Source organism: Canis lupus, chromosome 8 (assembly GCF_048164855.1).
Source record: "Canis lupus baileyi chromosome 8, mCanLup2.hap1, whole genome shotgun sequence".
Classification (NCBI taxonomy): domain Eukaryota; kingdom Metazoa; phylum Chordata; class Mammalia; order Carnivora; family Canidae; genus Canis; species Canis lupus.
Window position 1 is genome coordinate 69,383,362 of NC_132845.1, and position 14,524 is coordinate 69,397,885.

The 14,524-nt window shown below is 60.9% G+C and overlaps 1 protein-coding gene across 9 annotated transcripts in view; it reads left to right on the top strand.

The window, feature by feature from the left end:
* The window catches only part of COL26A1 (collagen type XXVI alpha 1 chain), a 197,534-nt gene that overhangs the window by 149,177 nt on the left and 33,833 nt on the right, over positions 1–14,524 (top strand). For 6 of the 9 annotated variants that reach the window (XM_072837331.1, XM_072837332.1, XM_072837334.1 and 3 more), the window contains exons 6-13: positions 1,112–1,210; positions 1,823–1,975; positions 3,688–3,771; positions 5,043–5,095; positions 8,397–8,432; positions 9,917–9,964; positions 11,965–12,049; positions 12,819–14,298. In XM_072837331.1, coding sequence (XP_072693432.1) covers positions 1,112–1,210; positions 1,823–1,975; positions 3,688–3,771; positions 5,043–5,095; positions 8,397–8,432; positions 9,917–9,964; positions 11,965–12,049; positions 12,819–12,979 — 719 coding nt within the window. In that variant the 3' untranslated portion in view covers positions 12,980–14,298. Of the gene's footprint in view, positions 1–1,111; positions 1,211–1,822; positions 1,976–3,687; positions 3,772–5,042; positions 5,096–8,396; positions 8,433–9,916; positions 9,965–11,964; positions 12,050–12,818; positions 14,299–14,524 lie in introns of those variants that run through there. The other 3 variants (XM_072837339.1, XM_072837333.1, XM_072837336.1) reach the window with 2 other exon arrangements.

Sequence of the window (14,524 nt, forward strand, 5' to 3'; positions counted from 1 at the left end):
TCACCCTCAGCTGTACAGGTATCATTTCTAATATCATTCCAGTAAGTTTATAATGCTTGGGGGTTACAGAGGAGAAAACCAAGGCTCAGATAAATGACCCCAGGGGTCACCCTGTGATCCGGGGGCATTTTGTCTTGATTATTCTCGGGCCCACTAGAGCCCTGGGCAGGTGGTGCTCCCTCCCTCATCTCTCTCCCTGTTGAACCCACAGCTTCTTAACACCCCTGCCCAGACTCAGCTCTGAGCTCACACTCTGTGCTCTGCCTGTCCTCTGCCTGGTTTCCCGTGTGTGCCTGTCTAGTTGGGAGAGGGAGCAGAGCCGGGAGGGCACAACCCCCAGCAGTGGGAACATCTGTCACCCAGTCCTGGGAGGAGCAGATACTGTGATCTTCTGATGGGGCTGGAGGCTGTGGGAGGAGGGGTGAGCTCAAGGGAGTGGAGAGCATCTCAATCTGGGTCCCCTGGTTCACCTCCCAAGGATTCACACCCAGGCAGCTGCCCCTGCCCACTTCTTCCAAGTCCTTCTGGGACTGGAGAAAAGGGGGACTTCCTAACCTTCAGAGGACCCAGGTCCCAAACCCCCAGCCAGGGAGGCTGGGAGGGGCACTGGGTGGGTCTCCTGGGCCACTTTCTCCTCGCCAGGCACAGTGCAGTTCCAAGAAATGGCCACCAGGTGGGGCACAACCCCTACAAATGGTGACACCGAGGTGAGCCCGGGAATCCCTGAGAGCCGGTGAGTTGGGCACCAGGGTGCTTCGGGGCTGCCTGGGGGTCTCCGAGGAGGCCTCATTGGGGCGCTCTTTGCCACAAGCGCAGTTCCTGACCCCCAGCTTGCAGAGACAGCAGGACTCCTGAGGGAGGGTCCCAACTCCTCTGCAGCCTGGCTCTGGGCCCTTGAGCAGGGGACCATACCTTTTTGAGCCTCAGTTTCTTCACCTGTGAAATGGGGACAAGTAGCTCTGGAGATTGTAGGAATCAATAGGTACAGAAACAGTTGGTGAACTGTAATGAGGTCTCTGCTCCTACCAGATGGCCCGGGTGGGCAGGCCCAGGGTCTCCTGTGGCTGCCCGGCCCACGGTGTTCTCAGGGCTCCTCTCATTCTCTCCCCAGGGCCCCCGGGGCAGACGGGACCGCCAGGGCCTGCAGGTCCACCAGGCTCCAAAGGTGACCGGGGCCAGGCGGGAGAGAAGGGCCCAGCAGGACCTCCTGGTAAGGACACCCCAGATCTGACTTTATCCACTAGGGGAAGGGGCTGAGGGTTCTCTCCTATCTGACCAGGTGAGGCATCTCATAACCCCTGATCTTGCTGGGGTGAATGATAGGCATTGTGGGGGACTCCAGGCTTGCTTCCTCCCACCAGCACCCCCACTGCCACCCCATCCCAAAGACTTTAGGGCCTGGTCTGACCCTGGGCTGCAGGAGGAACAGAAGGCTCCGGGAGCTGGGGGTGCAGGCGTAGGGGTGGGGCGGCTGGGGCCTGGGGGCTGTTCTCAGCTGTTTAAACGCCATCTGTAGAGAGCTCCCCAATCCCCCCTGGGTCCCGCAGGGAGGTCCTGGGAAGGCAGGTGTATGGCCGGCCTGGGCTGGCTGCCACCCTCGGCGCCCTGACAGAGCTAAGGCTCTTCTAGGGGGAAGGCCTTGCCTCCCTTGCCTCCCACCCAGCTGTACCCGAGTTCCCCAGGCCAGAAGGGAAAGCCATTTCACTCACATCCCAGGACAGGCCTCTGGGGAGCCTGGTCCACAGGCCACCACCAACCTGTCTCCCATCTGCGGGGTCAGCCACCAGGCCCAGCCCTCACGTGAATCCTTCTCCCACTGCAGGGCTCTTGGGGCCGCCAGGGCCCCGCGGGCTTCCTGGAGAGATGGGGCGCCCTGGCCCCCCCGGCCCCCCTGGCCCAGCAGGCAGCCCGGCCTTCCCTCCAAACAGCCCCCAGGGCGTCCTCTACTCCCTGCAGCCTCCGACGGACAAGGGCGGTGAGTGCCCCCCCAAGGGACGGACCCTGGGGAAGCAGACCCGCAGGGAGCCAGGCAGCGGCCTGGGAGCCAGGCTCCTCCAGGTGGCACAGAAGGATCCCAGGGAGGCTGATACTAGGCCCCCAACCCAGCTCTTGGTCCCAGCCTGGCCCATCCCTGCCCCGGTGCTCAGCCTCTGCTCCTGGGGTCCTGATCCCCCACAGGTTGCTCTGGTGTCTGGCCGGCCTCAGTTTCCCCACTTGGTGACAGGAGCAGGAGCACATCTCCTTGCAAATCCCCTGAACTGAGGCCACTTAAGTGTTGGTTGAGCACCTACTATGTGTCATGCATGGTTTTTGTCACTGGGGCTACATTAGTAAGCAAAACAGCCTTCTGCCCTCAGGGGCCACAGTCTGGAGTTTCTGAACCAGAAACATCCACCTGCCTGTGGGGATGGCAGGAACAGAGAGACCCTGAGAGTTGGGTGGGGGCACCAGTGTCATTCAATTAAGTGCCCTAGGAAATGGGGCAGGGAGGTTTAAGAAGCGGGTGACATCCCAAGCACTATGGGGGATGGGGACCCCTTTATCTTGGTCAGAAAAACCCCAGTCCCCTCCTGCTGGTGCTTCTGTCCCGCCAGGCGCACAGCCTTTACCACTGACCCCTCTGGGCCTCTGTTTTCCTACCTGTAGAGTGGGGGCAGCTAATACTCCCTGATGGAGTTGCTCTGGTGGGAGGCACTCATTTGTGAGTAGAACGGAGGCCCTGGGCTGCCCTTGGCGGGTGCAGGGACCCAACTGGGTGAGAGCAGAGCCTTCTGGAGGCAGTGGAATGCACAGGACTCAGGGAGAGAGCAGGGCTCAGCCGCACACTCCCGGGCCACAAGGAGCTGGCCCAGGGCTCCAGCCGGCCCGACTCTGGGCACAGCTCAGCACTGCCTGCCGGCCACCTGCAGCACCCTGAGCCCTCCTCAGATGGGACTCTCCTTACCCCCGGCCCTGGGGTCCCCAGGGGAGGGCCGGCTGTGAGCTTTGGGAAGAGTGGGGACACCCCAGGGGGGCCCACCTGTTGTGCGCCCGTGGAAGAGTGGTCCAGGCTTCTGGGTGCAGAGGGAAGGCCCAGGGTAGCCACTCCCATCCCTGGCATTTCCTGGACCTGGCTTCTCTGGGTCTGGCTCTGGGGACCCGGCAGGACAAAGTCACACTGGGAAACTGGGAAACAGCCTGGCTCTTTGAGGCCCTGAGGGAACTTTGCCCCAGAGAGACCCAAATCTTAGGAACTGGGCTGTTAACACACCCCACCCCTACCCCAGGCTGAGTGATGGGCCCTGTAGCGGCAGCCCAGGGACCTGTAGCTCAAAGAGGTAGGCAGGGAGGGCTTCCTGGAGGAGACGCCTCAGGAGTGAGCCAATTAGGTGTATCAAGAAAGGACCGGTAGAGTGAGTGTTGGGAGGAGATTTCTGGCCTGGGGCACTGGGGAGGTGGGTAGGGCAGGGCCAGTCTCTAAAGGGCCTGGAATGCTCTGGAAGGAGATTGTGCATTATAAGAAGCCCTCCGGGCTTTCCCTGCTGTTTGCTTTGGCCTCCAAGGGAGCAATAGTCTCTGATTGGCGGGCTGCTGTGAGGCCCAGTGGAGTCAGGTGTGCCCGTCCTGGCTCTGGGGGAGCTCAGGTCCAGCACCCCAGCCCTGCTGGCCCTGCCCCACCAGTCACAGGCGGCTTTACTCTGCCCACAGACGGAGACTCACAGCTGGCTTCTGCTGCTGTGGACACAGTGCTGGCCGGCGTCCCAGGGCCCCGGGGCCCCCCCGGCCCTCCAGGTAAGTGCACAGGGCAGCCACACAGCCTGGCCGGGACTGGGTACCCCCTTGGAGCTTGGCCTGGGCCGCAGAGCCTCGTGGGGCCAGTTAGGGGCCCATGGCCTTGGCAGGGAACTGGGGATTGGGTCTGTCCCAACCCACATGTGTGGCTGGAGGTGAGTTCCCTGGCTTCTGGGTGGCAGCTCCCTTGTGGGACTGGACACAGGAACTGCAAATATTTCTGCTCAGGGCTGCCCCCCTGTGGGCCCAGGGTATATGGAGTGGGGAGGCAGGGGGTCAGCACAGGGGTGGCTCTAGGGGCTGGTAGGCCAGGTGCCTATGAGAGGCAGGAAACCCTGGGCCTTTTGGCAGAAACCAGGGGCACTGGGGCAGGGGATGGCCCTGGGGCCCCTGGGGGCTGGATCTTGGGCCTGGCCTGACCTCTACTCTCCAGGGACCTTCACTGGAGGGGAGGGAAGGGGAGTGTGGGCCCCTGGCCTGCTCACCAGGTGTGTGGGTGCCTCGTCTCCCCTCATTCATATTTCATGCATTCACTGAGCACTCCCTACATGGGGCCAGGGTCTAGTTTCCAGGCTTCTCTTAAAAGGTAGCATTTGAGTGAATACCCCAGGGAGGGGAGGGAAGGTGCTGGGGGTGGTATCTGAGGGAGGCGGTACTTGCTCTGACTGGAGGAAGGGTGCTAGCCTGACCCTATGAGCGCTCCCTGGCCTACAGAGACAGACCTGTAAATCCACCTTGGCCATGGGTGGTAGCAGGTCCCTGTCAGGGACTGGCCTAGAGAAGGGGTCCGGGTAGGTGCTAGAAGGCTTCCTGGAGGAGGTGATGCTCAGCCTGAGACTAGAGGAAAGACCAGTAGGAAAGAATTTGTTGGGCTTTGGAGGGAATGGAGAAGCTCCAGGAGGAAGAAATAACATCTGCAAAGACGCAGAAAGGAGCTTTCCAGAAGAGTATCGAGGTGTGAGGTAGAGGGGGCTGGGCTAAGGACTTCAGGAGCCCCAGGAGGGACCTAACTGAAAAGTGGCTCTGGGAAGCCATGTGGAGAGTGGATGGTCAGGACGCTGATATAGTAACTAGGCAAGAAGGGTGGCATTAGAGGGGAAGATCCTGGGTCCCCAGGAGGGGCAGACCTAAGAAAGATTTGCTGGGAGACTTGCCAGCTGGGGTGGAGGTGCGGGGTGGTCTCATAGATGAGGCCCTGAGGGAAGAGCAGGTTGTGGTATAGGGTGGGCAGGGGACTGGCCCCAGGTGACCATCTGTGACTCTGCCGACAGGTCCCCCTGGGCCACATGGTCCCCCAGGACCCCCAGGTGTACCCGGATCTCAGGTAAGGACTTCCCCACTTCTGACAGGGGAGGGGGCATTGTCTTCCCAGGAAAGAAGAGCCAGGCTGTTTCCCAGCATGATTTGCTTAGGAAGGGGCAGCCCAGCTGGCCCGTCTGCAGCTCAGCTCAAGCGGGACCCAGGGAAGGACCTGGGGAAGGTGGGTGTGACCCCGATGTCATCAGCAGCCTCTGCTCTTTGCTGCCCACTCCCCATGCCAGGGAGGTGTTGGCACCATTCCCATCTCGGGAGATGAGCTAGCTGGGACCAGGAGAGGCCAGGTGCCTCCTGAGGACAGACAGATCACAGAACGTCCACCCCAGCTTGTCACCGTCCTCCCCAAGAGTCAACTGTGTGGGAGAGGGCACCCCAAGGCCTGGTGAGGTGGCCCCAAGCCCCGGCTTGCTCTGCCTCTCCAGCTGTGTGACCTTGGGTGCAGAGGCAGCCTCTCTAGGCACTGCCTGCCTTGGCTGCTGAGAGGGGTATGCAGTGCTTCCCTTGTGGGTTGTTAGGAGGACCCAAAGGAGAAAAAAAGTGCTACAGAAGCCCAGGGCCTGGGAAAAAATCACACCAAGGCGGGGCCACCTAGATGCAGAAAGGGAGCATGTCCTGCTTCTGGAGCTCCCCACCCTCAGGCCTGCCCACCTACTGCCCCAAGGTCCCTGATATCAGGCTGTGCTGGGGTGGCAGGGGGTGGCCCCCATGCTGCCAGGGGTGGGAGTCTGGGCCTTGGCTCTGGGAGTCCACACACCCCTTCACCCCTTTAGACAATTGGTGAATGTCCCCCAGACACCCAGGGCACCAGCACCCCAAGCTGAGGGTTACGGCCAGGCCTGGGGGCCTTGGAGAGTTGATGTTCTAGATATCCAAGAACCGGTGTCCCATGACCCTGACCTGCTGCCTGTTATCCCCTGTGTTTCTTCTACCCGGGAGGACGCAGCCTGGAGGGGCGGGCGGGCGCACCTGCCGTGGGGTGGCAGGAGCCCTGGCCCGGGGCCCGGGGCACGGAGCACAGGGCGGCCGCGGAGCAGAGCCGGCTGCGGGCAGGGCCTGGGGGGCTGCAGAGGCGGCAGGAGGCCCCTGGGCCTGATCTGCGCAGAGTCCAGGCGCTCCAGAGCCGGGCGCCCCAGGCGGGGGGGGGGGGGGCCTCAGGGAGGAGGCTTATGAGGGGGCAAGAGAGAATGCCAGGGCCTGGGGCAGGAGTGTGGGGAGCAGCCCCAGGAGCTGTAGGAGGCGGTGGCGGGGGTGGGGGTGCCTGGGCCGCTGCCCCCCCACCCCCCCCAGAAACAGGCAAAGTCAGGAACCACGGGACACAGCCCGCCCGCCCGCTTGTGCCCCTGCTCTTGGAGATACGCTGTCCTGTAACCCCAGCAGTGCTGGGTAGGGGAGGCTCAGAGGGGTTCAGTCACCTGCCCGGAGCTGCACAGCAGGGGTGGGGCCCCTCTCGGGCTTTCTTCTGCTGCCTCCAAAGCTTGCCAAGACTGCAGTGGGTGCTTTGGGATAGCCTTATCCTGCCAGGCGGTCTCTTATGAGGGTCTTGGGGCCCTTGCGGGGAGTACCACTAGGGTGGCTGTGCAGACCATATCCTTGTGGGGACCTAGGCTCATGAGGTTCCAAGGAGGTTCAAGGGGGCCCAGTCAGGGGCCCCTGGGTGGCTCAGTGAAGCATCTGCCTTTGGTTCCGGTCATGATCTCAGGATCTTGGGATCAAGCCCCACATCAAGCTCCCTGCTCAGCAGGGGGCCTGCTTCTCCCTCTCCCGCTCCCCTTGCTTGTGCTCTCCCTCTCTCTCTCTCAAATAAATAAATAAATAAAATATTTAAAGCAAAAACAAAATACAAAGAGACACCGTCAGAGCTGTTCCTCCAGTGCCCCTTAAGAGGGCGTGAGCAGGCGTCCTCATGGAGGGCGTGGTGTCCTTGGGCTGCTGGCATCTTGACCCCTTCCCGCTTTGCTGTGGTCTTTCTGTGAGGCTGAGGGCCTGTGGCCAGGACTAGGAGGCCTGAGGGCACAAGGCAGTGCCCAGCTCATCTCTGGCTCCCCAGGCTCCAGTCCCTTTCCAGGCTCCAGTTCCAGGGCCTGCCCAGGCCCCCGCACTACAGGGACGGAGAGACATTCCAAGGTTTGCCCAAATATTGACCATGTTGGAATAGTCACCAGCCTCCTGTGCTCCCCATGGAAGAGCCAGGCTGTGGCTTCACTGTGGACAGTAGGACCAGTCTGGTGACCCAGCCACTGCCTGTCTCCTTCCCTCATCACAGAGTCAAGGCCTCTGGGATGGAGCGGAGGTGGGGGGTCTCCCAGGGCTCAAATAAGAGTGAGAAGGGACAGTGGTGGGGAACCAGGTGGCCCCTACTTTCTCCTCTGAGCAGGACAGACTTGCGCTTGAAGCCCAGCTCTCCTACTTTCCAGCTGGGTGACTCTGAGCAAATCATTGAACCCTGGGTCTGTTTCCCACCTGTGAGATGAAGGATCGCTTTGGGTGGGCTTGTAGTAAAGGGGTTAGTAGATGCGAAGTACCAGGCCCCGAGAAGACCCTTAATAAATGTTCTTCGTTAACCAGATATCTCTTGGGGCCTTATGGCATCAGACACTGTGCTGGGCACAAGGACAAGGACCCCGGGAGCCCTGCAGTAGCTGACAGAATGGGGGAAGCAGGCAGTGAGGAGGAAGGAAGCGTCAGGAAAGAAGGGAATGAGGCTGTGTGATGGAGTGAAGGGGCCAGGCAAGTGGGGTGTGACAGACGTGCAGAGGTGACACTTCCCCTGAGACCTGAGGAACCAGAAGGAGCAGCCATGCAAAGATACCAAGAAAGGCCAGTCCAGTAGCCAAAGAGCAAGTGCAAAGGCCGTGGGGCAGGGTCTGACCAGAGGGGCAGAGTGTGGGTTTCTGTTACAGGGAAAGGGGACTCTGGCTGTGGCTATGGTGGGTTTGGGCTCTGGGGAGCCTTCTGTGGGGAGCCTTCTGGCTGGACCTGGACATGGATGAGAGTCGTTGAGTGGGACCGTCGCCATTGGCGTCGCTGTCACACGTTCTCTGGAGGTCCCTCCCAGAGGGGTGGGGGCGGGGAAAGGCAGTGCGGGCTTTGCCATCTTTGTGTGACAACCATAAGGGCCCATTTCTCAGCTGAGAATACCAAGGTCTCTGCCAAGGCTCACTGAGCAGCCAATGGAGGGTGGCCCAGGTGGGGCCCTCCCGTCTCCACCATGCCGTCCTCCTCCCGTCCTGGTGCAGGGAGGCTGAGGGGAGGACAGAGGTATTAAGGGCGCAGGCAAGGCCTCATCTGTGTTGTCTGACTTTCTGCAGGGCCTGGCTGGAGAGCGGGGCATGACGGGACCAGCTGTAAGTGTGTGCGGCTGTGTTGATGGGCCATTCCCAGGGCGGTGGGCTCTGGCGCAGGCCCAGGGTCCCGGGTGGGTGGGGGTCTGTCCCAGCCTGAGCTCAGCTCCACAGCCACCCCAAATATGGCCTGATTCTACCCTGCCCAGAGAAGGGGCAGCCTGCATAGGGAAGGGGTGCCCTTGGAAACTGGGGAGCCCCTCACTGGCCTTGTGAGCAGGGACCGAAGTAGCCTCCTGGTGGGGGGTTGGACGAGAGTCCTCAGGTCTCTTCCGGGGAGCCCAGACCCCTGAGTTAGCCTGCTGTGTGGCCTGCAGAGCCCCTTCCCTCCTCTGAGCCTTCCAGGGGTAGAGGCGCAGACAGCTGGCCTCTAATTTCCCCTTGGAAAGCAAGGGGTGCAGCAAAGTGCAGAGGTGACACTTCCCCTGAGACCTGAGGAACCAGAAGGAGCAGCCATGCAAAGATACCAAGAAAGGCCAGTCCAGTAGCCGAAGAGCAAGTGCAAAGGCCCTGGGGCAGGGTCTGACCAGAGGGGCAGAGTGTGGGTTTCTGTTACAGGGAAAGGGGACTCTGGCTGAATGTATGAGTATGAGTATGTATGAGTCTCAACTCCTGCCTGCAGGGCCAAGGAGGCAGGCACCTCCTTGTGGCCAAGTCTGAAGTTAGGGGTAGAGCCAGGGAGGAGGGATGGAGCTTTGCTGAGCACCTACTGTATGCTGGACACGGGGGAGGCACTCTTCATCCATAGTGAGTTTAAGCTTTGTTATGACCTAGCAAAGCAGGACTTTACTGTTCCCGTTTTTCAGAACTGGCAGCTAAGGCTCAGAGAGGTTAAGTAGCTTGCCCAAGGTCACATGGCTAGGCAAAGATGGAGCCAAGATTTCAACCCAGGAGCATTAACCTCCAGAGCCATGCCTCCTCCTGGCTTCTGTCTGATAACGATGGTGAGCCCCGTCACGGAACTTCTGGCACCAGGCTCCAGTCAAAGCTCATAAATACTGATTTATTTCATCCGAATACTCCTATGAAGTAGGCAGCATGAGTACCCCATTTTAGAGACAGGAGCACTGTGGTGCAGAGAGGTCAAGTAACTTGCTCAAGGTCACCCAGGATTCCACGTGGGTGTTATAGTGAGGCTGGTACTACTGGCGGTGGTTTAGAGGTGGAAGCAGAGAGAAGCAAGGACTTGATCCCTGGCAGAGCTCAGAGCTGAGCTTGTGGGGTTTCAAACCTGGCTCCTCCGCACCCCAGAAGCACAGTAAAGGCCCTAAAGCCAACCCATGCTGGGCGCGCAGGGGTGCCTAGGGCCTTCAGTGCTCCTCTGCTCTGCTCACCCCAGGACAGGAGTTCCCACAGGCCCAGCTGTCAGGGTCTGGGACCCAGCACCCCTGTCCTTCGGTTCTGCCTCCCCAATCCGCCCTGACTCCCTGCCAGCCCCCACAGTCTGCCCGAGAAGACATTGTTGACTGCATGGTTTTTTTTCCTAGGGTGATCCTGGCGGGAAGGGGCAAGAGGAGGACAAAGCTGCTGCCGAGGTAACTGGTCCTGGGGGCCATGCTTCCCACCTGCCCCCTCGGCTGCGTCCCGGCAGGAGGCGGGTGCCCAGCACATCTGTATCAACACCTAGGGCACTGGGTGAATGGGTCCCTGCCCGGGGAGGCCAGTGGGTGAAGTAATGATTGCAGCATAGCCGCAGATGGGGGACTGGCCTGGGGGCAGAGGACAGGGAGGACCCTGCCGGGGAGAAGCTTCGGGCTGCAGGCTGCAGAGTCCCTCTCCAGGGACAGGAAACCCCCTGGGGCATGGAGTTGGTGGCCTAGAGGATCGGTGGGCAGGTAGACAGATGGCTGGTGGATGTGGAGAAGACGGTGGGGGAGTAAGGATGGGAGCAGGGGGCGGCCAGGGCTAGATGGGGTGGGGAGGGGACGCAGATGGATCACGGGCATGACCCTGGGGACCCATTGTCTTCTAGGAAGAGGAGGGACGCCTGAAGACCGGGGTGATGGATAGAGGGGATGAAGGCAATGGGACCAGCAGGGGAGACCTTGCAAGCTGAGAGCAAGAATCCCCTGGGTGTGTCAGAGCTCAGGGAGCAGGGGGCATCTAGCGTTCTCTAATGAGCCAGCCTGGGGTGACTGGGGAGGTGGGCTGGGCTGGAGGGCGGAGACTGGGGGGCCAGGGGCCCTTTGGGAGGCCCTTGGGAGACTGGAGACAGGAGGAGAGGCTGGAGCCAGAGCAGCTGCGGTGGGTTACAGGAGGCAGGGGGGAGGAAGATATGGGTGCCAAGGCATGGGCATAGATCCATAACCTATGGTCGCCCCACTTGCAGGGGCGGGGTATGGAGACGTACGGTACTTACGACTTCATTAGCTCTTCGCATGCATTCCATGAGAGTGCATCCCCATGGCTCAGGGGCATGGGACTTAGCTGGGGACCTGGACCTTCTGCTCCTCACTGGGGCACCCCCATCCTAGACACGCCCACAGTATGGCTTTTGATGGCCTTTGGATCCCTGGAGGGAGGACCTCTCTCCTTAACCTATAGGATACTTTTTGGTTTCCTTTCAGTTTTTGGTTTTGTTTTGTTTTATTTTGTTTTAAGCTGGCTCCATGCTAGGCTAGAACTCACGACCCTGAGATCTAGAACTCACGACCCTGAGATCTAGACCCTGACCTGAGATCAAGAGTCAGATGCTCCACCGACAGAGCTCCCCAAGCACCCCACCCTTTTGTATTGTTTTAAACTAGATTGATCTGAACGTCGTGACACAGCTGTCACATTATGCCAGCCGAAGGCTGAAGTCATTCTGGGGCTGACTTCAGAGCGGGGCCTGATCCCCTCACCATCACTTTTTTTTTTTAAGATTGATTGATTGATTGATTGGGGACACACAGAGAGAGGCAGAGACACAGGCAGAGGGAGAAGCAGGCTCTGCTTCTGCAGAGGGTTTCTGCAGGGGGTTTCCTGTCCCTGGAGAGGACCTGATGCAGGATTTGATTCCGGGACTCCAGGATTACGCCCCGGGCGGAAGGCAGACACTCAACCACTGAGCCACCCCGGCGTCCCCACCATCACATTCCTTTTCAGAGTGGCCTGGTCACCTGTCTTCTCAATAAACCAGCTCATTCATGTGTCTTGGTGCATAGGGTCTGCCCAGGTGTAGACCGGCTCCCCAGCAACGGGGACCTGTCATTGTCAAGCACTCTCGCTGAAGCAGTGGCTATTCCTTCTCTTTTTCTTGCTGGGGTGGCCACTCTCAGCAACTCTCGAGGTGGAGGCAGCAGAGGGGGGTTGGTGCAGAGCCAGCAAGGAGGTCAGCCACACTCTCCCACCCATGCTAGGTGCTCTGCCCTTGGCAGGATATCTTCTGGAAAGAAGGGCACATGGGGGAAGAAGCCAGGCAGCCACGGAAGCAGGAAAAACCGAGGCATGAGGGGGACAGGTCTGGGTGTGAAGCCTGGGCTGGCCGCTTCCAGGCTGGCCCTGGCGCCGTCCCTGCAGCCAGCCCTGACCCTGGCTGCTTCCTCCCCGCCAGGGTGAGGGGGTGCAGCAGCTGCGGGAGGCCCTGAAGATCCTGGCAGAGAGAGTCCTCATCCTGGAGCACATGATTGGGATCCATGGTGAGCTGTGACCAGAGCCTGAGGCCAGCTGGACCCACAGCTGTCCGTAGAGTTAGGGATCGCTTCTGCCCCTGCCTCCCTACTCCCTGCCACCCTCATGGCAGCTGCCGTTGCCTCTGCTTTGCCTGCCTCGATGACACCTCCATTTGGCTGTCAGATGGTCTTCCCCAAATCCCAGTCAGACCCTGCCCTGTGCCTCCCCTGCTCAAGGACCCTCAGTGGCTCCCTATTGCCCATGACTGATGTCCAGGCACATCAAGTCCCAAGCCCCTCCCCAGCATGGCCTGGTGCCCAGTTACACGAAGCCACTACCTAGTCATCCTGTAACCTCTCCCCGCCCCACCTCTGTGCCTTTGCACAGGCCAGTCCCTCTGCCGGCTGACCACCACTCCCACTTCGGGTAGGACCTTCTCTAGGGTCTCTTCCTCTGTGAAGGCGCCCTCCTGCCCCACAGTGTTCTGAAGAGCCTTCTGTTCTCTTATGGCGTGAGCTTTGCATGTCTTTCCCTGGCATGCTGGGAGGCCCTGGTGGCAGGGTGGTGACTGGCAGCCCTGCAGGGCCTGGAGCCCACCCCCGGTCAGCATTTGTTGCAGGGTGAGTGGGAGAAAGCATGAGTGAGTGGGTGCCCGTGTGACAAGGTAGCCCGCTGCTGCCTTGCCCTGTCCTCGCTGGGCCTGTGGTCTCCCCCGTGGGCTGGGCACCAGAAGCAAAGGGGCCTTTGAGGGCTCTCAAGGCCTTCCATGAGCCCACCCGCCTCCTGTCCTTCCAGATCCCTTGGCCTCCCCCGAGGGGGGCTCTGGCCAAGACGCTGCCCTGAGAGCCAACCTGAAGATGAAGCGTGGTGGCTCCGCGCCCGACGGCCCCCTCGCGGCCCTGCTTGGCCCCGACTCTGGGCAGAGGAGCGCTGGCCGGGCCGGCGGCGGGCAGTAAGAGGCCGGCTCTCCAGGACAAGGCCCGGCTCTGCCAGAGACCCAACCCTGAGGCCTGTGTTGGCGTGCTGGCTCCTGAAGACACCCCAAGCGGGACTGGGCTCCAGGCACCGACGATTGTGCGGGACACTGGCTCCCAGGGGGGACTTGGGGACAGATGGCAAGTCCAGAGGCAGAGTCCAGAGGGCCCTAGCACCCTTGGCGGGCCCCTTCCTGGTCCCTGCCCTCCCCACCCTCACTTCTGCAGGAGACGGGATCTGGGTGGGCTGGGTGGGGCGTGAGAATAATCCTAATATTCATCATTTACTGAGTCCAGGCCTGTCCAAGGAGCTTTCCCTGCATTGTCTCATTTAACCCTTAGGAGGTAGGCTTGTTATCCCCACTTTTCACGGGGGGGACGGAGGCACGGTGAGTCTAAATCACCTGCCGAGGCCCCCTGGTTCCTTAACCCTCGACCCTGCCAGCTTCCTGTCTTCACAGGGGAGCTGAGTGGGCGCAGGGCCATGGGGAGGCTGGACTGGTCCACAGGGAAGAAAGGCAGGGTCCTGGGCCTCCTTCCTCGACCCCCTCCCCAGGGCTCAGGGTCTGCTCAGGGTCTGGCAGTGTGTGGCCTGCAGCTGCTCTCAGAGGCCTGGGAGACCCTGAATAAACACATGACAGTCCCACGGACTTGGGGACAGTGAGAGAGGAGCACCGGGGTGCAGAGGCCTTCGTACTAAATGGGCATCGCCCACCAGTGCCTCCCAGTTTCAGAACCCACCCAGGCCTGCCCCTGAGCCAAGAGCAGGGAGGGTTTACTGGGAAGGCCATCCCTTGCAGCCTTGCCCTCTCTGGAAATCTATAGGGTTGGCCATTTCTGGCATCGTACAGCAAGTCCCATGTCCCCTTGACAAACTAGAGATAGGACAGCCACCCGAGTCCCAGGCCCTGCTGGGGGAGATGCTGTGGGCCCAGGCCAGGGACCCCAGAGCAGCTTAAACCACAGGCCTCAGGGTCCCTCAGGCCACAGGTCCCCTGTGAGCCGGGCCAGCCCTGGTGCTCCTCTCTTGTTGGGCCAGGGCCTGGTCTCCACAGCAAACTCAGAGATTTTGGTGCTACCCTGGCTCATGTCTCCCCTCAGGGCAGGAGCCGTCTGTCCCCAGTGTCCATGGTGTTCTCTGGAGCGGGTGGCCTGGTCCTGCCAGGCCCTGGTGACCTCCCCCTGCCGTCCAGGCCCCGGTGCCCCGTGAGAGGCAGGACTGGCCTGGGGCCCGAGGTGTGGTGGTCAGAGGCGGGCGGGAAGTCTATAATGCTCTGACAATAAAGGTGCTCTCCCCACTGGGGGTCTGGTGTCCTGTGACGCAGGTGCTGAGGGAGGCCGGCCCCCGAAGTTCACATCTAGTGACCACGTGGCTGGATGTGGGGACAGGCACGTCCTGGGTGGTGCCACACACACGGCACGGGACATGTCAACACAGCAACACAACGGAGGGGACAGCTAACCCACCAGGGGCCAGGGGAGGAGCCTTGAGGTTCAGAAGGGCTTCAGGGGTCAGCGGGAATCGGC